The sequence below is a fragment of the Lethenteron reissneri genome, chromosome 5 (genome assembly GCF_015708825.2).
Source record: "Lethenteron reissneri isolate LAM-NWPU_2019-01 chromosome 5, ASM1570882v1, whole genome shotgun sequence".
Taxonomy (NCBI): Eukaryota; Metazoa; Chordata; class Hyperoartia; order Petromyzontiformes; family Petromyzontidae; genus Lethenteron; species Lethenteron reissneri.
Genome location: NC_083783.1, coordinates 4,443,677 through 4,470,202, shown reverse-complemented (window position 1 = coordinate 4,470,202; position 26,526 = coordinate 4,443,677). Strand labels below are relative to the sequence as shown.

The following is a 26,526-nucleotide window of genomic DNA, read 5'->3' as shown; positions in this document are numbered from 1 at the left end:
AGACAGACACACACACTGAGACAGACACACGCACACACTGAGACAGACACACGCACACACACACGCGCTGAGACAGACAGAAACACGCACACACTGAGACAGACACACGCACACACACACACAGACACACGCACACACTGAGACAGACACACGCACACGCTGACACACACACACACGCTGACGGGTCGCGGGCCACCTGACCAGCGCCAACATCAGCCAATAGTCGCGCGCAAACCGGGTCCGCTTGAAGCCGGTGCAGCCGGCGATGTGCGCCCGTACCTTGGGCAGGAACATGCAGCCGAGGGCCACGGTGGAGCTGAGGCTCACGCAGAAGCACATGGTGATGACCTTGTACTTGCTGCCAAAGTAGATGGGCGCGAAGGCCATCCACACGATGCACGTGGTGTACATGGTGAAGGCGATATACTTGGCTTCGTTGAAGTTCTCTGGAACGTTGCGGGTCTTTTCGGGGGTGGGGAGTGTTAGGAGGGGGGCGAGGCGGGGGGGGGGGGGGGTGTTGAGGGGGGGGGGGAGCAGAACGTGGAGAGGAACGGGGAACGGGAATGAGCGTTGTCGTCATCGTCACAGTGATGACGAACGCAAGCCGTCGCGTGCCGATGCCCCCTGCGCAGTGCTCACTCGTCGCTGTCGAGCGGAGAGAGGGAGAAGGAGAGAGAGGACGACTCGGAGAGAGAGGACGACTCGGAGAGAGAGGACGACTCAGAGAGAGAGGGCGACTCGGAGAGAGAGAGAAGGAGAGAGAGGACGACTCGGAGAGAGAGAGAGGACGACTCGGAGAGAGGGAGGACGACTCGGAGAGAGAGAGAGGGCGGCTCGGAGAGAGAGAAGGAGAGAGAGGACGACTCGGAGAAAGGGAGGACTCGGAGAGAGGACGACTCAGAGAGAAAGACGACTCAGAGATAGAGAGAAAGACGACTTGGAGCGAGAGAGGACGACTCAGAGAGATACACGACTCGCAGAAAGAGAGGATGACTCGGAGAAAGAGGACGAATTAGAGAGAGAAAGGACGACTCAGAGAGAGAGGACGACTCGGAGAGAGGACGACTCGGACAGAGGGAGGATGACTCGGAGAGAGAGAGGACGACTCAGAGAGCGAGGTAGAGAGAGAGAGAGGATGATTCGGAGAGAGAGGTGACGACTCGGAGATAAAGGGGACGACTCAGAGAGAGAGGACGACTCGGAGAGAGAGAGGACGACTCGGAGAGAGAGAGGACGACTCGGAGGGAGAGAGGACGACTCAAAGAGAGAGATGACGACTCAGAGATAAAGGGGACGACTCAGAGAGAGTGGAGGACTCAGAGGCGCCAGTAGGAGGAACCACAGACATGCGGGAAGACAGCAGCAGCCACGCGGAGAGCAGCCGGCGCTACCAACAGTTGCCCAAGCTCTGCGGGCCCCTACAAATGAAGATGTTTGCAGCCAATCACTGAGACATTTACACGGAGAAAACGAGACGCGTGCGATGGGGGAACGACAACAATGCAATTGTGGGAAACTGGCGAATCTAGAGCTGGCGCTGAGCGAGGTTTCTTGGTACCGCACATCCCCGACTCGAAAGAAGTTCAACATCAACACGTGCATCGTCATTTTACACGCGTAGTGTAATAGCGCCGGCTGGTGGACAGCGGCGGCAACTGCGGTGGACAAACACAGCACGCACGGTGTGTGGGCAGAGGGGAGGCACTCGGGTAAGGGTCAAGGAGAACCCCATCTGGAGGTCCCTGGAACCTGCTAGAAGGTTTCGAGAAGGGAGGCGCGGTCAGGGCGGAGCCAGGCCGCGCTGGGAGAATAAAAGGAGCCGAGAGCGGGGGGCTCGGGGCTGTCAGTGCTGGGAGTGGACTCGTCGCTGTCGTCTCGTCGCCGTCGTCGCTAAACGTCTCCACTCGATATCGCGCTACGAAGGAGAGGAGTTGGCTGAGTCGGCGCCGTCAGTGTTGGATTGCTAGTGTAATGTACAGGCTGGGCTGAGCTCCTGTGGAGAGTGTGTGGACGAGAACCTGAAGGTGTTAATTAAGAAGGTTCCTCCTAGAAACTCTGTCTCTCTCTACATGATCCCGTCTACCTAACTCACACATGCACGGTGTCCTCTGATCCACGTGTTCCTATTTCTGCCTCTAAGCGTGCGTCTCTCCGTGTTTCTTTGCCCACTGTTTGTTGGTTCGTTCGCTTTGAAACAACAACAACAAAATAATAAGGCGTTGACCAGGAATATTTAATTGTCTCTCTACTCGAGCAGCGTCCTTTCTCAGAGAAGTCACCAATCATCTCCTTCCTTCCATTGAGCTCTGTCCATAATATTTACTCAATAACTTGTTAGTCTATGGGCAATGTTAGTCTACGTGAAATATTAGTCTATGGACAATATTAGGCTATTGGCAATGTTAAGTCCCAGTCAAAAGCCCATTCCTACCCAGCCCCTTTGCATTTAATCTCAACACACATCCAGCAATCGAACGTAGCCTCTTCTTGGTTCTTTCGGTAAAGTCACGTAGAATTGAAATAATAAAATAATAAAAATAAAAATAATAAAATAATTCTCACGACATTTCGGCCACAACGCAAGCAGCCATCCTCAGGTGAAGAACAGGTCTGTCGGCAGATCTGTCGACAGACCTGTTCTGAGGACGGCTGCTTGCGTTGTGGCCGAAACGTCGTGAGAATTATTTTATTGGTTTATTTGTATTATTTTATTATTTCAATTCTACGTGACTTTACCGAAAGAACCAAGAAGATGAATCCCTGCAGTCACGAAAGCTTTAAATCGAAATCTAACGTAGCCTGCACATCACAATTTATAATCTTCATTCTCGTCGTCGTTTTTTTCTTCTTCCTCGTGTGCCCCCCTCGCCTCTACCGCGGTCTCCATCTTCCACGACGGCAGTAGATGCCTACCCCCCCCACATGCGAGAATAAACATCTCGGCTACCCAAGCAGGGCCCAGCCCAGCCAAATCAATGGCTTGGGCAGCCTCCCGAAAATATCAATGCATTTCACTTAGCGGGCACGCAGTATGCACGTGTGTGCGTGCCCGCAAAGACAAAGATCCCCCACACGGAGCGTTTAACGGACTGTTGGGGTAAGGTGCTGTTAGCGAGCACCTATGAAGGCCGGCACGGCAATACGTGGGGGGGGGGGGGGGTAAATCCACACCGACAATGTTTACACACCGCAGCAGGCACTCGTTTGAGGCCGAGTCGACCTAGGGGAGGCCCAGGACCTGTTCAGATAATCGTCACTTGGTGTTGGCCGTGAGCGGGAATCGAACTCGAGTCGCCGGGTTCGTAGCGCGGCGCTCTGAGCTGAGCACTGCGCCACCGCATTCACGCACGCGCACTACGCACGGCTGATTTCTGTCATGCCATTCCACTGCTGGATGAAGAAGACCTGTCCTTCCTACCCATGCACGTGGCGCTGGTAAGATGCACAAGTTCCTCTCGCCAGACCTCGCCCAACGCTGGTCAGTGCAGGTGAAGGGTAAAGGGGCACTATACCTACCTCTCTGGCCTCTCGTATGCGCTGCGAGGAAGGGTCATTGCCTGAAACATCTTTTGTTTTTGCGGCCACGCACGGAGTTACTGACGGGTGGTTCCGTCGACGCACAGACACACACACGTGCAGAGACACAGAGCCACACACACACAGACCCACACACACACAGACGCACGCCACACACACACAGACCCACACACACACAGACCCACACACACACAGACCCACACACACACAGAGCCACACACACAGACCAACACACACAGAGCCACACCCACACACACACAGACGCACGCCCACACACACACAGACCCACACACACACAGACCCACACACACACAGACCCACACACACAGAGCCACACACACAGACCCACACACACACAGACCCCCCCACACACACAGACCCCCACACACACAGAACCACACCCACAGAGACCACACACACAGACCCACACACACACAGACCCACACACACCACACACACAGACCCCCACACACACACAGACCCCCACACACACAGAACCACCCACAACCCACAGAGAACCACACACACAGACCCCACACAACCACACACAGACCCACACACACACCCACACACACACAGACCCCCACACACACACAGACCCACACACACACCCACACACACACAGACCCCCACACACACACAGACCCCCACACACACAGAACCACACCCACAGAGAACCACACACACAGACCCACACACACACCCACACAGACACACACACACACACAGACCCACACACACAGACACACACCCACACACACGCAGACCCCATCCCTCATCCCTCTCACTCTGTGCCGCTAGGCTTCGCATCTCATTACCTGCCCTTCTCTCGCCACCCATCCATTACAATTTGCCTTTTGCTTAAAGTCTCACGACAACCGCCTGCCAATCCTACATCTGCGCTGTTGATTCATGTGATTTAGCTTCACACACACACATTTAAAGATTCCCCGTGTAGATTTTAACAGACTGTTGGGGCAAGTGCTGATAGCGAGCAGCGCCTATGAAGGCCGGCACGGCACACGAGGGGGTGGGTTGCCAGCACCACGCCCGGCCGCCTTTGTCTCCCCAGTGTTGCTGTTTACACACCGCATCAGGTACGTATTTGAGGCTGAGCCGACCTAGGGGAGGCCATGAGCGGGAGTCGAACTCGGGTTTTCTGTGCCGGGTTCGATAGAAGCAATGCAGCGCTAACCACTACGCAACCGCTCCCCGCGAAACACGGTTGGTTACGTACGGCGCGAAAGAAGTTCAGCATACATACAGCTTGGGGCTCACACACACACCCTCACCACCACGGGCGGATCCATCCTTTAGCAACAACGACAACAACATCTACGCACGCCAGCACAGTTATGCCATAAAAAATATAATCGTCATCGTCAGTAGCAGGCATGATCTATCCACTGCTCGATTGAATCACACCACTCGAGCCATCACTCGGTGACTTGAGATGCAGTGGTCTGTCCAGCGACTGCACACGAGTCGATTTAGCAATTGTTATGCCCCATGAAGAAGGGCAATTGCCCGGGACGTCGCCAATTGTTTTATTTTTTTGCCTTTAAAGGCCACGCAGTGTTGCTGACGAATGTGTAAGTAGATTTGCAATTTAAATCTATTTTAGAAGAGATTGTTTTGTTCATTATGCATTAATGCAACAGTGGATAAGACCATGGCTGACAGCAATGATGACGGGCATGATGATGATGTTGTGATCATGATTGTGATGATGGTTACGACAAGATTGTGTGAGCAACGAAAGAACAATAACAATGATGATGACGACAACTTTAAAGATGTTGATAACGCCAATGACTGTGGTGATGATTATTGTGAAGGTTATGATTGTAACAAATATGATGATGGAGATGGCGATGATGATGAGAGTGACAATGATGATCCATGTGATGATGGTGATGACGATGATGATCTACATGATGATGACAATGATGATCTACATGATGATGATGACAATGATGATCTACATGATGATGATGATAATGATGATCTACATGATGATGATGACAATGATCATCTACATGATGATGATGATAATGATGATCTATATGATGATGATGATAATGATGATCTACATGATGATGATGATGTATCCATGGTGAATCGGAGGTGCGGGGGAAGGACAACAAACTAAACACAAAAAGCAGCTCTAAGAGAAATGAGTTTTCCACCTCGATGATTTCAAATTGGATGGCCCCTGCGGCTTCCTAATGTCACAAGGAAGAGCGTTCCAGACGGCCGCAGAAGAGCATCTGAAATCGCGCGATGCTCTATAAGTGCGCGATGATAATGATGATGATGAAAACGGTGATCCATGTGATGACGATCTTCACCATCACGGCGACGACATCAATCACGACCACACCGTTACCGTGACCCCGACACCACCCCCCCCTCCCCCCCACGCGAACCGTGTCCCACCTTGAATGGGAAATAGGTGCAGCTCGTGATGATGATGGTGACAATGATGATCCACGTGATCATGATGATGATGACGATGATCTCCATGATGATGACAATGATGATCCACGTGATCATGATGATGACAATGATGATCCGCATGATAATGATGATGACGATGATCTCCATGATGATGACAATGATGATCCACGTGATCATGATGATGATAATGACAACGATGATCCACGTGGTCATCATCATCATCACGACGACAACGATGACGACGTCAATCCCCACCGCATCCCTAACCATGACCGCGCACACGCGAACCCCACCTTGAACGCGTAGTAGGTGCAGCTCATGATGAGCAGCCCGTTGAACCCGAGCGGTGCCACCACCGCGAGGTTGGACGTGTGGCAGATGAGCTGCACCTCGCGTGGGCTCGGATAGTCGGGGATCACCTCGGGCGGTTCCATGAGCACGAGCGCCACCACGATGGCCACCTCGACGCCGATGAGCATGAAGGCGATGACGAGCTGCGCGCACGTGGTCATGAAGCGCGGCTTCTTCGTGCAGATCTTCTTCTTGCTGCCGGCGAGGATGCGCGCGATGCGATTCGTCTTCGTCACGAGCGCCGAGTACATCATGGCCGAGGCGAGGCCCACGGCGATGCGCCGAAAGTAGCAGCCGGCCTGCGTGGGCCTCGCCACCTGGGCGAAGGTGCACGCGTAGCCGAGGCCCGCGCCCGCCAGGATGATGTAGCAAAGCTCGCGGCTCGACGACTTGACGACGGGCGTGTCGCGGAAGGCCACGAAGATGAGGGTGACGAAGGCGGTGGCCAGGAGCCCCGCGCACGCGAACGCCACGGCGGCGATGGCCTCCGGGGTCGCTCCACTGCAAGTACTTGCACGGGGATGGCGTCGCAGCCTGCGCACGCGGTGGTGGTGTGATGGTGTGACGATGATGATGATGTTGATGATGGTGGTGGTGTGATGGTGGTGGTGGTTATGGTGTGATGGTGTGATGGTGATGATGGTGTGATGATGGTGGTGGTGGTATGATGGTGGTGGTGGTGTGATGGTGTGATGGTGTGACGATGATGATGATGTTGATGATGGTGGTGGTGTGATGGTGGTGGTTATGGTGTGATGGTGTGATGATGATGATGGTGTGATGATGGTGGTGGTGGTATGATGGTGGTGGTGGTGTGATGGTGTGATGGTGTGACGATGATGATGATGTTGATGATGGTGGTGGTGTGATGGTGGGTGGTGGTTATGGTGTGATGGTGTGATGATGATGATGGTGTGATGATGGTGGTGGTGGTATGATGGTGGTGGTGGTGTGATGGCGTGATGGGGTGACGATGATGATGAGTGTGATGATGGTGGTGGTGTGATGGTGGTGGTGGTTATGGTGTGATGGTGTGATGATGATGATGGTGTGATGATGGTGGTGGTGGTATGATGGTGGTGGTGGTGTGATGGTGTGATGGTGTGACGATGATGATGATGTTGATGATGGTGGTGGTGTGATGGTGGTGGTGGTTATGGTGTGATGTGTGATGATGATGATGGTGTGATGATGGTGGTGGTGTATGATGGTGGTGGTGGTGTGATGGTGTGAGGGTGTGACGATGATGATATGTTGATGATGGTGGTGGTGTGATGGTGGTGGTGGTTATGGTGTGATGGTGTGATGATGATGATGTGTGATGATGGTGGTGGTGGTATGATGGTGGTGGTGGTGTGATGGTGTGATGGTGTGACGATTATGATGATGTTGATGATGGTGGTGGTGTGATGGTGGTGGTGGTTATGGTGTGATGATGATGATGGTGTGATGATGGTGGTGGTGGTATGATGGTGGTGGTGGTGTGATGGTGTGACGATGATGATGATGTTGATGATGGTGGTGGTGTGATGGTGGTGTGGTTATGGTGTGATGGTGTGATGATGATGATGGTGTGATGATGGTGGTGGTGGTATGATGGTGGTGGTGTGATGGTGTGATGGTGTGACGATGATGATGATGTTGATGATGGTGGTGGTGTGATGGTGGTGGTGGTTATGGTGTGATGGTGTGATGATGATGATGGTGTGATGATGGTGGTGGTGGTATGATGGTGGTGGTGGTGTGATGGTGTGATGGTGTGATGATGATGATGATGATGGTGATGGTGGTGGTGGTGATTTCAGAGCGATGATGATAATGATGGTGGTGTCATGATAATCATAATGGTGGTGGTGTGATGGTGGTGGTGGTGGTGGAGCGATGATGATGATTGTGATGGTGGAGTAATGATGATAATGATGATGGTGGTGGTGGAGTGATCATGATGGTGGTGGTGGTGGTGGTGAGATGATGGTGGTGGTGGAGCGATGATGATTGTGATGGTGGAGTAATGATGATAATGATGATGGTGGTGGTGAAGTAATGATGATGATAATGATGGTGGTGGTGTGATGATGATGATGATGGTAGTGGTGGAGTGATGATGATGATGATAATGATGATGATAGTGGTGGTGGAGTGATGATAATGATCATGGTGGTGGTATGATGATGATGGTGGACCGATGATGATGGTGGTGAGATGATGATGATGATGATGGAAGAGATTGTTGTTAGGTTGGTGATGATCGTAGTCAACATCAACATTGGGCCAACGGGTTCCAACGACACGTGCCGAACATTGAGACAACCAACGTTGGCTCCACGTTAGAAAACAATGGTTGCAACCGCGCGCCAACACCTAGTCGGCGTAGAACCGGCATGGATCCAACGTTCACCCAACGTTCACCCAACGTTCGCCCAATGGTTACAACCACGTGCGAACGTTCAGCCAACGTTAGCTCAACGTGAGAAACAATGGTTGCAACCACGCACCAACACCAGGTGAACCTTGAGCCGGCATAGGGCCAACGTTCACCCAACGTTCACCCAACGTTCACCCAACGTTCACCCAACGTTCACCCAACGTTCACCCAACGTTCACCCAACGTTCACCCAACGTTCACCCAACGTTCGCCCGCCCAATGGTTCCAACCACGTGCCAACGTTGAGCCAACGTTGCCATGTTCACTGGGACACCTTCGTAATTTAACAACGTCATTTGGTGACGATGCTTTTTGATGCCTTGGCAGAGGCGCACAGGTACGAATAATGAATAAATAACCCACCGCCCCACCCTCCCCTTCCTCCCCCATCCCTTTTTCCCCTGGATGGGAGTCATCTCGCCCCCAATCCTTCCCTCCTCGTATCAACTTTAAACTTCCACGCTCTTGCTGACGATCCCCAGGTATGATAATTGGTTCTTTACCCTTCTATCTGGCAACAAAACTGACACCTTTTTACAAGGAGTCATGTTTGCATAGACCGCAATACCTGCAGTCATAAATACAAACAAACGACATAACTCTGATAATGTGCACTGTCCTTGAAGTTGATTGGTCCACACCCGAGACAGCTTTCCTTAGAGCCTAGTCTCACATGGGTTGGACCAGAAGACGCCAAAAGGTGTCAGTTTTGTTGCCAGATAGAAGGGTAAAGAACCAATTATCATATTTTTACTGGTAAATGAGGTCCCCATAGTGTTGATCCCCAGGTAGGTGAGACGGAGAGCCCAAATCTTCCCCTACCCTCCCTCTTTCTTTAAACTCCTGGAAGCAAAGGAGCGGGTCCTTCTTGTCCATGGAGTTTCTTTAAACACGTGGCAGGCTTTCACGACCAATATCATCCATAATAGAGTTTTTTTTGGTTAGATCGCATAAATATATAAATGTGTCGTTAAAACCCGCCACCACCCGACACAGCCAACTAGTAAGGGTTGTCACGTAAACAGAACGTGGCCAATTCGTCACTAGTACAACACTAGTGTATAGTGTAGTGTAGAGTATAGTGTATAATGTAGTGTATAGTGTAGTATACTAGTACAGAACTAACCGGTGTGTTGGAGAGCCAAGCCACACCATTTACAATCTGAGTACGACGTTTCGCAATAATTACAACCAGCTTCATCAGGCGACAGCAATAATTTAACGACACATTTATATATTTACGCGATCTAACCCAAAACAAACCTCTATTATGCATGGAGTTTCTGCCCCCTCCCACCTTGCATCGTGCTCGGTGCTTTATACTGGGCTCGCGTAGAGTTGTAATCAAGTAAATAAGTAATCCTAGATTTGAAGCTTTCGTGACTGCAAGGATTCATATTCTTAAGTTTTTTCGGTAAAGTTAACTTGGATAAAAAATTAAAAAAGTAAAATAAAATAAAAATCACGACGTTTCGGAGGCAACACAAACTTCCGTCTTCAGGTGGAACAGTCACAGCACGATAGCTGTATCAAGTGAGAGAAATTCCCAAAAAAACGTATTTGTCTATATACTGGTTGAGGGTGGGAGGAGCCAAGGTAGGCCCTGAATATAATTTTTGTGAGCTTCTGTGCGGCTGAAGCACGCTGCTAGGAATGAGCCTTTGTTGTGTAAACTAGGTCAAGGACATGGTACTATCTCCTGATGACATCCTCGTCAGTTTTGATGTAGTATCTCTGTTTACCAAGGTCCCAGTACCTGACACCCTAACAATAATTGAGGACTTGGTCCAACATGGATTGAATTCGGATGTACCTGCGCTGGTTAGACATTGTCTCACCAACACTTATTTTACCTGGAACGGCACCTTCTACAAACAGAATGAGGGTACCCCTATGGGCTCCCCCTTCTGCATGCGAGCCGCTCGCGCTGATCGCGGAGCAGCCCGGGCGATGATGACGACAACGGTGAAGACGACGATGATGACGATGACAATGATGATGACGATGACAATGATGATGACGATGTTGTAAAGCGGAGGCGTTGCACGGTTGTGTGAGCGCGGCACGCCACGACCATGATGAAGGCGATGACAATGATGATGATGACGACGACGGTGAAAACGACGATGGTGACGATGACAATGATGATGATGACGACGATGGTGAAGACGACGACGATGACAGTGATGATGATGATGATGATGACGACAATGACGACGATGACAATGATGATGATGACGACGATGATGACGATGACAATGATGATGATGATGATGACGATGATGACGATGATGACGACGGCAATGATGATGATGACGACGACAATGAAGACGACGATGACAGTGATAACGTTGATGATGATGATGACGATGACAGTGGTGATGATGATGACGACGAAGATGATGATGACAATGATGACGACGACGATGATGACGACGATGACGACGATGACAATGATGATGACGACGATGTCGGGGGGAGGGAGGAGGGTGATGGGGGTGGTGAGGCCCACTGACCAGCGAGCTGAGCGTTGGGCCACCAGCCCAGCCTGCACGCCTGGCACGTGAAGTCGTCAAGCACGAACTCGTTGTCCTTGCAGGGGGTGCACACCCAGCAGCAGCTCACCTCGCCCTTGCGGATCACCTGGCGGGCACACGCCGACAGACGCAGAGGTGCTCCGTCAGACAAGCCGCGGTGGCTAGGAGATGTGAACTACCTCGCCTGGTACACAGGAAGTCGTGGGTTCGAGCACGACCCTGACGCCTGCTGCTGTATATTTGTAGTTTGTGTGTCTCTCTCTCATCATCATCATCACGGTGGCTAGGAGATGTCAACTACCTCGCCTGGTATGCAGGAGGTCGTGGGTTTGAGCCCGACCCTGACGCCTGCTGCTGTATATTTGGAGTTTGTGTGTCTCCCTCATCATCACGGTGGCTAGATGTCAACTACCTCGCCTGGTATGCAGGAGGTCGTGGGTTTGAGCCCGACCCTGATGCCTGCTGCTGTATATTTGGAGTTTGTGTGTCTCTCTCTCATCATCATCATCACGGTGGCTAGGAGATGTGAACTACCTCGCCTGGTATGCAGGAGGTCTCGTGGGTTCGAGCACGATCCTGACGCCTGCTGCTGGATATTTGGAGTGTTGCCCTCTCTCCACGTGGTGGCGTGGATGTTTCTCCCACTCCTCCAGTTTTTCCCTCCACGTTCAGAATCAACGTGCGGGTGTTTTTTTTAGTATTTGGCTGCTATAAATGTCCACACGATGACAAGCCACATCGCTGAGCTTATCATGTATGGCCAAGGTCGCTTCTGGGCCTTACCCTGGTTAAAATGAAAATAAAAACGCTCCAGTCGAACCACGGAACGTATGGACATCTCGATGCCGCGACTCACAAATACTGCGGAGGAGGAGGAGGGGGAAGGAAGGAGGAGGAGGGAGGAGGAGGAGGGAGGAGGAGGGAGGAGGAGGCATCGTAGCAGCAGCGGTGCCGTGTGGCCCTGTGGGTGGGGTTGGTATCGTGTGACCCCGTGAGTGGGGGAGACTCACTCGGATGTGGCCGATGCCACATGGCTCGCTGCACACGGAGCGCACGAGTTTGCTGTGGTTGGTCCACATCATGTGGTCGTCCATGCGCAGCTCCCCGCTCTCCCAGCTGCCCACGTTGATGTAGTCGTAGTCGTCGTGGCTCAGGTTCTGCAGGTGCATGATGTCGTATCTGCATGCACCAAAGACAAAGATATTCCCCCGTGTAGCCTTAGCGGACTGCTGGGCCAAGTGCTGTCAGCGAGGAGCGCCTGTGAAGGCCGGCACGCGGCACACGAGGGGGTGGGTGGCCAACACCGCGCCCGGCCGTCTTTGTCTCCCCAGTGGCGATGTTTAAACACCGCACCAGGTACTCATTTGATGCCTAAGTCGACCTAGGGGAGGCTCAGAACCGGTTCAGATAATCGTCACCGGCGTTAGCCGTGAGTGAGAATCGAATTCAGGTCGCTGGGTTCAGCAGCGCGGCGCGCTAACCGCTGCGCCACCGCTCCCCCACCTGCACGCACCACCCAGACACACACACACACACAGCCGTCGTTGTTTTTGTTGTCGTTGTTTGTTTATTTTAGCCACAGACTCGCACAGAGACCCATAGACTCACTCCGAGACCCATAGACTCACTCCGAGACTCACGAACTTACACGGAGACCCATAGACTCACTCGGAGACTCATTAACTTATACGGAGACCCATAGACTCACTCGGATACCCACGAACTTACACGGAGACCCATAGACTCACTTGGAGACTCACGAACTCAGAGACCCATAGCCGACTAACATATATTGCGAGTGACAACCGAACTACTCGTCAGTAACACAGTGCGTGGCATTAATAAACACATTCCTGCGGAGGGAGCTGGTAGGAACGTTGGGTTGCTCGGTCAATGGCCAGGGTCAACGGCGGCGTGGTGTATTCCGCAAATATGTCCGACTGTGAGGGCGGGCACAAGCCGGCGTGAGTAGGTTAAACGTTGAATTTTATAATGGAACCACGGGGTGATCAGCCCCTCCCCACCCAGCCCCACCCCTCCCACCCCCCACCCAGCCCCACTCTTTGCACCCAGCCCCTCCCCACCCTCCACACCCAGCCCCTCCACACCCTCCCCACCCCACCCAACCCCACCCTCCCCACCCAGCCCCTCCACACCCTCCCCACCCAGCCCCACCCTCCCCACCCTCCCCACCCAAACCCCTCCCCACCCTCACACTCTTTGCTGAACAGGGAGAGAACACACAAACTTCACACTCACTCACTCTCTGCTGTTGCTGCTGGCGGCAATAAAAGTTGTTTAAAAGTCAAGTCTGCTGAACAGGAGGAGAACGCACAAACTCCACACAAACACTCACTCACTCTCTGCAGAGCAAGGTTAGAGAATACAAACTCCATACACCCACTCACGCACATTCTGCAGAACAGGGGGTGAGAACATACAAACTCTATAAATACATACACCCATTAATTCTAAATTTGAAGCTTTCGTGACTGCAAGGATTAATATTTTTGGGTTTTTTCGGTAAAGTCACGTAGGTAAAAAAAATTAATAAAAGTAAAATAAAAATGTAATAAAAATAAAAATAAATAAATAAAAATAAAATAAAATAAAAATTAAATAAAAATATAATTTAATAAAAATTAAATAAAATAACAATAAAATAAAAATAAAATAAAAATCACCCACCCACTCTCTCTGCTGAACAGGGGTAGAACACACAAACCTATGCTGCTGCTACAGCTGCCTTCGAATCGTGGCGGGCAGCAGCAGCGGGGGGAGGAGAACCCCTCCACATTGAGCATCGAGCCGCGGGGACTTTTACTGCTGCCATCATCGACGGGCGTAAGAGTGGAGCGGAAAATAGTTGGGAGCGATCCGCAATCGGCCACCCACGTGGGAAATCAATTGGCGCGGCGCATGACAAATCGGCAGAGTGGGCATGAGAGCGAGAGGCAATTAGGCCAATTGGTCACACGTGATACGCGGCGGGTGAAATTGGATTTTGGAAGGGGGGGGGGGTAAGTTCTACATTAAATTAATTAATTCTGATTATGCTAATTAGGGGGACAGGAGGGCTGCGCAGTAGACGCCTCCCAGCAAAGAAGTCCCTCGGTTCGATCCCCCCCCCCCCGACCCTTTCTGTGTGGAGTTTGTGTGTTCTGCCCCTGTTCTGCAGGGTGTGAGTGTGGGTGAGTGTGTAGTGTGAGTGTTCTGCCCCTGTTCTGCAGGACGGGAGTGTGGGTGAGTGTGGGTGATTGTGGGGTTTGTGTGTTCTCCCCCTGTTCTGCAGGACGTGAGTGAGTGTGGGGTTTGGGTGTTCTCCCCCTGTTCTGCAGGACGTAAGTGTAGGTGAGTGTGGAGTTTGTGTGTTCTCCCCCTGTTCTGCAGGACGTGAGAGTGGGTGAGTGTGGAGTTTGTGTGTTCTCCCCCTGTTCTGCAGGACGTGAGTGTGGGTGAGTGTGGAGTTTGTGTGTTCTGCCCCTGTTCTGCAGGACGTGAGTGAGTGTGGAGTTTGTGTGTTCTGCCCCTGTTCTGCAGGACGTGAGTGTGGGTGAGTGTGGGGTTTGTGTGTTCTCCCCTGTTCTGCAGGACGTGAGTGTGGGTGAGTGTGGAGTTTGTGTGTTCTCCCCTGTTCTGCAGGACGTGAGTGTGGGTGAGTGTGGAGTTTGTGTGTTCTTCCTCTGTTCTGCAGGACGTAAGTGTGGGTGAGTGTGGAGTTTGTGTGTTCTCCCTCTGTTCTGCAGGACGTAAGTGTGGGTGAGTGTGGAGTTTGTGTGTTCTCCCTCTGTTCTGCAGGACGTAAGTGTGGGTGAGTGTGGAGTTTGTGTGTTCTCCCCTGTTCTGCAGGACGTGAGTGTGGGTGAGTGTGGAGTTTGTGTGTTCTCCCTCTGTTCTGCAGGACGTAAGTGTGGGTGAGTGTGGAGTTTGTGTGTTCTCCCTCTGTTCTGCAGGACGTAAGTGTGGGTGAGTGTGGAGTTTGTGTGTTCTCCCTCTGTTTCTGCAGGACGTAAGTGTGGGTGAGTGTGGAGTTTGTGTGTTCTCCCCTGTTCTGCAGGACGTGAGTGTGGGTGAGTGTGGAGTTTGTGTGTTCTTCCTCTGTTCTGCAGGACGTAAGTGTGGGTGAGTGTGGAGTTTGTGTGTTCTTCCTCTGTTCTGCAGGACGTAAGTGTGGGTGAGTGTGGAGTTTGTGTGTTCTCCCCTGTTCTGCAGGACGTGAGTGTGGGTGAGTGTGGAGTTTGTGTGTTCTTCCTCTGTTCTGCAGGACGTAAGTGTGGGTGAGTGTGGAGTTTGTGTGTTCTTCCTCTGTTCTGCAGGACGTGAGTGTGGGTGAGTGTGGAGTTTGTGTGTTCTGCCCCTGTTCTGCAGGGTGTGAGTGTGGGTGAGTGTGGAGTTTGTGTGTTCTGCCCCTGTTCTGCAGGACGTGAGTGTGGGTGAGTGTGGAGTTTGTGTGTTCTGCCCCTGTTCTGCAGGGTGTGAGTGTGGGTGAGTGTGGAGTTTGTGTGTTCTCCCCTGTTCTGCAGGACGTGAGTGTGGGTGAGTGTGGAGTTTGCGTGTTCTGCCCCTGTTCTGCAGGACGTGAGTGTGGGTGAGTGTGGAGTTTGTGTGTTCTGCCCTGTTCTGCAGGACGTGAGTGAGTGTGGAGTTTGTGTGTTCTCCCCTGTTCTGCAGGACGTGAGTGTGGGTGAGTGTGGAGTTTGCGTGTTCTGCCCCTGTTCTGCAGGACGTAAGTGTGGGTGAGTGTGGAGTTTGCGTGTTCTGCCCCTGTTCTGCAGGGTGTGAGTGTGTGTGAGTGTGGAGTTTGTGTGTTCTGCCCCTGTTCTGCAGGACGTGAGTGTGGGTGAGTGTGGGGTTTGGGTGTTCTCCCGCTGTTCTGCAGGACGTGAGTGTGGGTGACTGTGGAGTTTGTGTGTTCTCCCTCTGTTCTGCAGGACGTGAGTGTGGGTGAGTGTGGAGTTTGTGTGTTCTCCCGCTGTTCTGCAGGACGTGAGTGTGGGTGAGTGTGGAGTTTGTGTGTTCTCCCTCTGTTCTGCAGGACGTGAGTGTGGGTGAGTGTGGAGTTTGTGTGTTCTCCCTCTGTTCTGCAGGACGTGAGTGTGGGTGAGTGTGGAGTTTGTGTGTTCTCCCCCTGTTCTGCAGGACGTAAGTGTGGGTGAGTGTGGAGTTTGTGTGTTCTCCCTCTGTTCTGCAGGACGTGAGTGTGGGTGAGTGTGGAGTTTGTGTGTTCTCCCCCTGTTCTGCAGGACGTAAGTGTGGGTGAGTGTGGAGTTTGTGTGTTCTCCCCCTGTTCTCCAGGTGTGAGTGTGGAGTTTGTATGTTATCCCCCTGTTCTGCAGGGTGTGAGTGTAGGTGAGTGTGGAGTTTGTATGTTATCCCCCTGTTCTGCAGGGTGTGAGTGTGGAGTTTGTGTGTTCTCCCTCTGTTCTGCAGGAAGTGAGTGTGGGTGAGTGTGGCGTTTGTGTGTTCTCCCCCTGTTCTGCAGGGTGTGAGTGTGGAGTTTGTGTGTTCTCCCTCTGTTCTGCAGGGCGTGAGTGTGGGTGAGTGTGGGTGATTGTGGGGTTTGGGTGTTCTGCCTCTGTTCTGCAGGCCGTGAGTGTGGGTGAGTGTGGGTGAGTGTGGAGTTTGTGTGTTCTCCCCTATTCTGCAGGGTGTGAGTGTGGAGTTTGTGTTATCCCCCTGTTCTGCAGGGTGTGAGTGTGGGTGAGTGTGGAGTTTGTGTGTTTTCCTCCTGTTCTGCAGGACGTGAGTGTGGAGTTTGTGTGTTCTCCTCCTGTTCTGCAGGACGTGAGTGTGGGTGAGTGTGGAGTTTGTGTGTTCTCCTCCTGTTCTCCAGGTGTGAGTGTGGAGTTTGTGTGTTCTCCTCCTGTTCTGCAGGACGTGAGTGTGGGTGAGTGTGGAGTTTGTGTGTTCTCCTCCTGTTCTGCAGGGTGTGAGTGTGGGTGAGTGTGGAGTTTGTGTGTTCTCCTCCTGTTCTCCAGGTGTGAGTGTGGAGTTTGTGTGTTCTCCCCCTGTTCTGCAGGGTGAGTGAGGAGTGTGGAGTTTGTATGTGCTCCCCATGTTACACGTGTTTTTCCCTGCGGGGTTCCCCTGTTTCCTCCCATTAACTTAACATGAAATAACAATCTCTGTTCACATTTGCCAAAAATATAAACGCAAAACATAACACGTGGCTTGAATCAATGCCGGCGGGAACCGTCCGATGTGTTGCGGCAAGGGGGGCCTTGCCTCCCCGTCTAGATGTGGATCTGAGTTGAACGCAAATCTCGACTCAACAACAACGACGACCCCACCACACAGAGCGCGCAATGTTTTAGCGGCGTTGTCCATGAGCTCGAGACGGGCTCCGGATGTCGTTCGGAGATCAGCCCCAACGTGGGCCACTTTCGCCGGGGCAACGATTTGTTTGTTATTCTTGCTTCTTTCGGTAAAGTCACGTAGATGCTGCTAATCCTGCATAATGCACGGGCATAATATGACTTTGAAACCCCCCGCCCACCTCCTACACATTACATTAGTAGTACTAATCACATCTCTGCATTTCCCATAAATATGCTAAATTCCTCTTGATATGTAAATTATTTTGTCAAGGCGCTCTCCTCCTTCCAACCCAGCTTAAATATACGCTCCAAGCGTGGTGGTGTTCATTCAGACGCTGTCTCCCCGACAGACCTGTTCTTCACCTGAGGACGGCTGCTTGCGTTGTGGCCGAAACGTCGTGAGAATTATTTTATAATGTTTTATTTTTATTATTTTATTATTTCCCTTCTACGTGACTTTACCGAAAGAACCAAGACAATGAATCCCTGCAGTCACGAAAGCTTTAAATCGAAATGTAACGATGTGTTTGTTATTCTTGGTTCTGTCGGTAAAGTCACGTAGAAGGGAAACAATAAAATAATAAAAATATAAAACAATACAATTCTCACGACGTTTCGATTGCAATACAAGCAATTATCATCAAGTGTGAAAACCACGGCAAGAAAAATTTGAAAAAAGTGGCGTTTCTTTTTTAACGTCAGCACCACAGACAGCGACTTGGCAGTTGTTCAGACGGACGAGTCCATCTATGTTCTGAACGGAGGAGAGGGGAGAGGAAGAGAATGGAATGTGGTCTGAAAGTCACCGTTAGCGTGAACACAATCAATTAAGACCCGAAATGGTTTATCAAATTCGTTCCAATCCCTGCAGTCACGAAAGCTTTAAATCAATATTTGTTTGTTGTTATTGCGAACTCCTGAAGACGCTCGACTCAATGTCCAGCGACACGTCAAGTGTAACGTTTTCAAAACGTCACCTTCCTTTTATTCAACATTCCTCCGCTGATAATAATTATAAACCCAAGTCACTGGGTATCTTTTCCCACGTGACAGCTTGATTTGATTGTCTCTTTCGATTTAAAGCTTTCGTTACTGCAGGGATTCGTCTTGGTTCTTTCGGTAAAGTCACGTAGAAGGGAAATAATACAATTATAAAAATAAAACATAATAAAATAATTCTCACGACGTTTTGGCCACAACGCAAGCAGCCGTCCTCAAGTAAAGACCAGGTCTGTCGGGGAGACAGCGTCAGACCTGGTCTTCACCTGAGGACGGCTGCTTCCGTTGTGGACAAAACGTCGTGAGAATTATGTTATTATGTTTTATTTTTATTATTTTCCTTCTACGTGACTTTACCGAAAGAACCAAGAAGTTGATTGTCTCTGTCGGCTGGGCTATTATAGTTAGACACTCGCTAACGGACGAACACTTGATGACCTGCTTTAATCACTACTTCGTCTATGTACCTCGCTGGGTCTCTACATGCGTCTGTGTATCTCCATGTAAGTCTTTGCTTCTGTATGTAAGTCTATGGATCTCCATGTAAGTCTATGGTTCTCTATGTTTGTCTCTGGATCTCCGTGTAAGTCTGTTCATCTCTATGCCACCGTCATTGCTAACCAGGCTGAGACCCACCATCACCGCACCGCACTCGTGGAGACCCCGGATTAATCACGGGCAGTGGCTGTTACCCGGATTCGAACCCAGGGCTCTCAGCGTCTATGACCCCCCACCCCACCCCACCGTGGCCCGTTTTAATTAAGGTCGATTAATAATTGAGGTTAATTACGGAACTGCTGCTGGGGCGAGATAGGATCCCGTTCAACGCCGCAATAACAAGAGGCAAAGGCGGTTAGCCTCCCCCCCCTCTCTCCTCTCCTCTCCCGCCCTCTTCTCCAAGCACCCCCGAGGGAGTCATCAAAGGGGATTCTGAAACAACGAAATTGCTGAGTCGTCGGCAATGCCCGTGCTGGTTGTTCATTATTGGTGGCCTCGGAGGCTCTGAAATTACGAACACCGTCATCATCATCATCGTCGTCATCGTCGTCATTAGCCCACAGGAACAAACACAAAACTCAGCACATTCGTCACTCGCACTGTGGTTTAAAAAAATATATAATAGGCGACGTTTCGGGCAATGGCCCTTCTATAGAGCACATGGAGAGGCCAGAGAGGTAGAGCGGGTCAATGCACTGCTAGACGGAGGTCTTCCCAAGCCGCAGCCACCCGTCACGATCGCGTGACGCAATCATCCGAGCGCACGCGAACGGACAGCGTAATTGCTCGCTCCATCTCCCCGACGGACGTTCGACCCTCGGACGCGTTCCACCGTTTGTACGATTGGCGGGGTTTGTGACCGCCGTCGATTGAAGAGCGTGCGACAGCCCCCCCCCCCCCACCCCTAGATCAGCTGATGCTGGTCGACTACTCGTCACTCCAAAAGATTGTGGTTGTGGTGGTAGTTGTGATGGTTGTGGTGGTAGTTGTGATGGTTGTGGTGGTTGTGTTGTGAGGAGCGGTAGTGTAGCGGTTAGCACGCTGCGCTACAAACCTGGCGACCCGGGTTCGATTCCCGCTCATGGCCAACATCAATGACGATTATCTTAACCGGTCCTGGGCCTCCCCTAGGTCGACTCAGCCTCAAATGAGTACCTGGTGCGATGTGTAAACATCGCCAATGGGGAGACAAAGGCGGCCGGGCGTGGTGTTGGCCACCCAACCCCCCTCGTGTGCCGTGCCGGCCTTAATAGGTGCTCGCTAACAGCACTTGCCCCTACAGTCTGTTAAGGCTATATGGGGGATCTTTGTCTTTGTTCTTCGGGAAACGGAGCGATTGTGAAATTATCTTCACCGCTCCGTTAGGGGATTCCTCAGTCTGTTCCAAATCAACGTCTTAACACTCACCCATGTGTACTGTGGGCTTTCCCCTCAACTTAGAATGTATCTACTTCCGCCCCCTGCATCACAAAGCTTCAGTTTAAACTCCATGCGTTGCCTCCCAGCGCCCCCCCCCGTGCCTCACTACGTTGCCCGCCCACACACTCACCATGACCCCTCCCCTCCCTCCATCCCCCGCGACTATATAACTCCTCGTCACAGCCATCTCGTAGACACACTTAAGCGGTTGTTGCGCTTTCGCTACGTTGTCCCCACCTGAAGAAGGACGCTTGTGTTGCGCCCGAAACGTCGTGATTTAAATGTAGTTGTTTTCACTTATTTTATTTTTTACCTACGTGACTTTACCGAAAAAAACAAAGAGTATGAATCCTTGCAGTCGCGAAAGCTTCAAATCTCAAATTAGAATTTGACAATCACTCAAAAGTTGTTGTCTGATTAGATTACTCGTATTATTATTATAAAAACTCGCTTTTATCATGGTTCTGTATTTTATTGGAATTTCGAGTGTAGTTATCAATATTGTCATAATCAGCCAAATCCCATAGATTGCATCTTTACTTGTGAATGTAGTTTTATTTTTACGAACAGCGCTTTGAGATACATCAATACGAAAGGCCGCTTTATTAAAATAGAGGTTATTATTAATATATGATTCATCACATGTGATAATTTTTATCTTTTTAATAATAGCAACGGAATTGCGGCCCAGTAATAGAAACGTGGAAGAAGCGAAACACGTCCATATTCTTGGTTCTTTTGGTAAAGTCACGTAAATAGAAAAAAAAAATCAAATAGAAATAATGCAAATAAAAAGTATTAAAATTAAAAATTAAAATAATAAATTGAAAATTAAAGCAAAAAACCCACGACGTTTTTTTTTATATTTTGGTTTTCTATTTACGTGACTTTACCGAAAGAACCAAGAATATGAATTCCTGCAGTCAAGAACTATTTAAGTCAAGACAGACGTCCAATACAACGTTATATATTAAAAAAAACTAATTTTACCAGGTAAGGCCCACTGGGCTATATACTGTAAGCTCTTTTTCAGAAACGACCTGGCCACACGACTGATAGCTCAACCAAGCGGCTCATCATCATCATCATCACCACGTGAACATTTTACATCAGCCAACTATTGATACTGGTAGGAACCTCCTGGTTACACCAGCCCACAGGGAATTATTGTGTCCGTCCGTCCGTCGTGCATCCAAAAATGGGAGGGGCTGGGTGGGGAGGGTGGGGCTAGGTGGGGGGCGGGAGGGTGGGCTGGGTGGGAAGGGGCTGGTCACCCCGTGGTGCCCTTATACAACTCAACGTTTAACCTACTCACGCCGGCCTGTGCCCGCCCTCACAGTCGGGCATATTTGCGGAATACACCACGCCGCCGTTGACCCTGCAGGCCATTGACCGAGCAACCCAACGTTCCTACCAGCTCCCTCCGCAGGAATGTGGTGTTGTTCTCAATATGGAGGGAAACAACGGAGAGATCCGCCGACAAATCCACGGTGAGAGAGAGAGAGACACAAAACTCTAAATATACAGCAGCAGGCGTCAGGGGTCGGAATCGAACCTACGACCTCCTGCATACCAGGCGAGGTAGTTAACATCTAGCCACCGTGGCGCTCAACTGGAGGAGACGGAGCGATGAAATCAATTCGTGCGCGGGCGCTGGGGCGGATTCGTAACTGCATCGCAGGATTGTGACAAAGTGGTGGTGGTCGTGGTGGTGATGTTGGTGGTCGTGATGGTGGTGGCAGTGGTGGTGGTTGTAGTGGTGGCGGTGGTTGGATGGTGGTGGTGGTGGTGGTCGTGGTCAGGATGGTGGTGCCGGTGGTCGGGTGGAGAGCGGTGGTGTAGCGGTTAGCACGCTGCGCTACGAACCTGGCGACCAGAGTTCGATTCCCGCTCACGTCCAAAACCAGTGACGATTATCTGAACCGGTCCTGGGCCTCTCCTAGGTCGTCTCAGCCTCAAATTTAGTACCTGGTTCGATGTGTAAACATCGCCACTAGGGAAACAAATCCGGCCGGGCGTGGTGTTGGCCACTCACCCCCTCGTGTGCCGTGCCGGCCTTTATAGGTGCTCGCTAACAGCACTTGCCCCAACAGTCTGTTAAGGCTATACGGGGGATCGTTGTTGGTGGTCGGGTGGTGGTGGTGGTTGTGGTCGTGATGGTGGGGGTTGTGGTGGTGGTCGTGATGGTCGTGATGGTGGTGGTTGTGGTGATTGTGCTGGTTGTGGTGGCGGTGGTGGTGGTGGTGGTTGTGGTGGTGGCGGTGGTGGCGGTGGCGGCGTCAACGGCTTTGGGGCAGGCGGGGAGAGGAGGCCATCATCCAGCAGTGGATTGCCCATGGCTGATGATGTTGTTGATCATAATCATTGCGTGCCAATGCGTGCTGTAATCCCCTGGTGCAATTGCAAATTGCCGAAATCTCGCCCCACCCGCCAGTCGCTATCGGTATAAATGTGACGTGCTGGGATTATTATGCTGCTGCTGCTGCCAAAGAAGAAGAATTAAATTAATTGGCGAATCTGCGTGAGTGTCACGCGGCGCGCGCGCCCGTAACGCGCGGCGTGACAAGCGCATCGTGCCGTGACTGCTAATGCCATGCGACGATCAGTATTCTCTCCACACTCACTCACACACACCCTCCCTCTCTCTCACTCTCACACACACACACATTCTCTCTCACACACCCTCCCTCTCTCACTCTCACTCGCTCTCACATACACACACACTCTCTCAAACACACACTCACTCTCACACACACTCACTCTCTCACTCGCTCTCACACTCTCTCTCACACACACATTCTCTCTCTCACACACACTCACACACACACTCTCTCAAACACACACTCACTCTCACACACCCTCCCTCTCTCTCACTCTCACTCGCTCTCACACTCTCTCTCACTCTCACACACACTCTCTCTCACTCGCTCTCACTCGCTCTCACACTCTCTCTCACTCTCACACACACTCTCTCTCACTCTCACACACACTCTCTCTCACTCACTCTCTCTCCCTCTCACACACACTCACTCACACACTCTCACTCTCTCACACACTCTCACACACGCACACTCTCTCACTCTCTCACACACACACACACTCTCACACACACACACCCTCTTTCTCTCACTCGCTCTCACACTCTCTCACACTCTCTCACACACACATACTCTCTCACACACACATACTCTCTCTCACAAACACTCTCACACACACACTCTCTCACTCACTCACTTTCACACTCTCTCACACACACACACTCTCTCTCAAACACACACTCACTCTCACACACTCTCTCTCACTCTCACACACACTCACTCACACACTCTCACTCTCTCTCACAAACACTCTCACACACACACTCTCTCACTCACACACTCTCTCACTCACACACTCACTCACTCACACTCACTCTCACACACGCACACTCTCTCTCTCACTCGCTCTCACACTCTCTCACACTCTCTCACACACAAACCCTCTCTCACTCTCACACTCTCTCACACACTCTCACACACTCACACAAAAGACAAAGATCCCCCATATAGCCTTAACAGACTGTAGGGGCAAGTGCTGTTAGCGAGCACCTATGAAGGCCGGAACAGTACACGAGGGGGTGGGTGGCCAGCACCACGCCCGACCGCCTTTGTCTCCCGAGTGGCGATGTTTACACACCGCACCGGGTACTCATTTCAGGCTGAGTCGACCTAGGGGAGGCCCAGGACCAGTTCAGATAATCGTCACTGGTGTTAGCCGTGAGCGGGAATCGAACCCGGGTCGCCAGGTTCATAGCGCAGCGCGCTAACCGCTACACTACCGCTCCCCACACACTCACACACACACACTCTCACACACACTCTCCCACACTCTCTCACTCACACTCTCTCCCACACACCCTCTCACACACTCACTCTCTCTCACTCTCTCTCACACACACACACTCTCTCTCACATTCTCTCACACACTCTCTCACACACACTCTCTCTCTACCAACACCCGTCATTCGCCTGTGCCAGGCTAGGTGCACCTTGAGGCTACCACGTGAAGTGTCGTGAAGGCTCGCTGACAGAAGGAGGTCACGGGACAGACCCAGCATGTGCCATGTGTTGGCTGACTGACGTGACCGGTAGACGCACACCAGCTGTACCCCTCACTGTGCCAACCTGCTGCACCAACCTACCTACACACACCCCCCCCCCCCCCTGCTCCTCTCGTTTACGATCAGAGGAAACAAGAAGATGCTCGGTGTAGTCGGCACTTTGCTTCGTTCAATATTTAGGGTTTTTTTAAATGCTTTGCTTTATTTGCCCCCCCCCCCCCTTTTTAAATGAAAGATTTCACAAAATATTTCACGCTCTGCTCTCCTCCTTCTTACCCCCCTTCCCTCTCTCTCTCTACCCCCTCTCTCTCTACCCCCTCTCTCTACCCCCTCTTTCTCTACCCCCCCTCTCTCTCTCTCTACCCCCTCTCTCTACCCCCCTCTCTCTAACCCCTCTCTCTAACTCCCTCTTTCTCTACCCCCTCTCTCTCTCTACCCCCTCTCTCTACCCCCCCTCTTTCTCTCTCTACCCCCTCTCTCTACCCCCCTCTCTCTCTACCCCCTTTCTCTCTACCCCTCTCTCCCTCCTCTATGTCTACGTTCCCCCTGTTTTCTATGTAATATATGGACCCAGCTCCTTCTGTCTCTCTCATTTCAGCCCTCACCTCTCTCTCCCAGCTCTCCCCATCTCTCCTCTCTCTCTCATTTCAGCCCTCACCTCTCTCTCTACACCCACCGACCTACACACAGCCCTCTCCTGTCTCTCTACCCCCCCCCCCACCCTCTCTCGCTCCCCTCTCTCCCTCACCGTTCCCCTATCTCTCTCTATCTCATGCCTCGCTCTCACCTCTCTCTCCCAGCTCTCCCCATCTCTCCTCTCTCTCTCTCTCTCATTTCCTGCTATCACCTCTCTCTCCCTACCCCCCCCCCTCTCTCTACCCCCCCCCTCTCTCTCTACCCCCCCCCCTCTCTCTCTACCCCCCCCCCTCTCTCTCCCCCCCCCTCTCTCTCTACCCCCCCCTCTCTCTCTACCCCCCCCTCTCTCTCTACCCCCCCCTCTCTCTCTACCCCCCCCTCTCTCTCTACCCCCCCTCTCTCTCTACCCCCCCTCTCTCTCTCGACACCCACCTACCGACATCCATCTCTCTCCTGCCCGCCAGCGCTACCCTCAGCTCCCCTATCTCGCTCATCCCCAGCTATCACCTCTCTGTCTCTCACACAACCTACATCTCTCTTTTTACACCCACCACCTACATGCACCCGTCTCATCATGCAGCTCTCTCAACTCTCTCTCTCTCTGCACTCTCTCCACCTACCATTCTCTCCCCACTCCGCATCCTCTCTCGCTCATCCCCAGATATCTAACTCTCTCCCCCCCCCCCCCCCCCCCAAATCTCTCTCATTCCATCTCTTTTCCCAGTTCTCCTCTCCCTCTCTCTTCTCAGCTTCAGAAGGTGAACACGAGGGTGCCGTTCACGCTGGTACAGAGAGGGGCTTTTCCGGCTCCCCAGCGTTCAAAGAAGACGCGCTGCACATCACCGACATGTGTGTGCTACGCGTGTTCCAGCCGGAGCCGCGCCTTAAGCAGGCCTCTGAACACTGGAAGCACAGAGCAGCCGTCAGTGTCACCTTCCAGCATCACCGTGGCGTGTGCGATGACCGCCACAACCACGTGACTTTTCTTTCGTGTTGTGCGCAGTGCTTTTAGCGCCACAGAGCGTGGATTTGTAGCGTTTGTTTTCCATTTGCTTGCTGGTGACCTTGTGTGTTTCATATCGAAATCGCCTCCAGTGCTGTTGCTGCTGGCGGCAATAAAAGTTGTTTAAAAGTTAACAGTCTCTCTTCTCAGCTCCCCTCTCTCTCTCCTCCAAATGCCCCCTCCTGCCTCTGACTCCCTCTTACTCCATGCAGCGTCATGGCCTCTCTCCTCCCCATTTCTCTTTT

At 51.7% G+C, this 26,526-nt stretch overlaps 1 protein-coding gene across 1 annotated transcript in view; it reads right to left on the bottom strand.

Annotated features, from left to right (window-relative positions):
• LOC133352874 (metabotropic glutamate receptor 1-like) overlaps positions 1 to 26,526 on the bottom strand; it is an 86,326-nt gene that overhangs the window by 4,349 nt on the left and 55,451 nt on the right. The window contains 5 exon segments of the mRNA XM_061568859.1: positions 280 to 462; positions 6,291 to 6,851; positions 6,854 to 6,882; positions 11,290 to 11,416; positions 12,321 to 12,489. Coding sequence (XP_061424843.1) covers positions 280 to 462; positions 6,291 to 6,851; positions 6,854 to 6,882; positions 11,290 to 11,416; positions 12,321 to 12,489 — 1,069 coding nt within the window.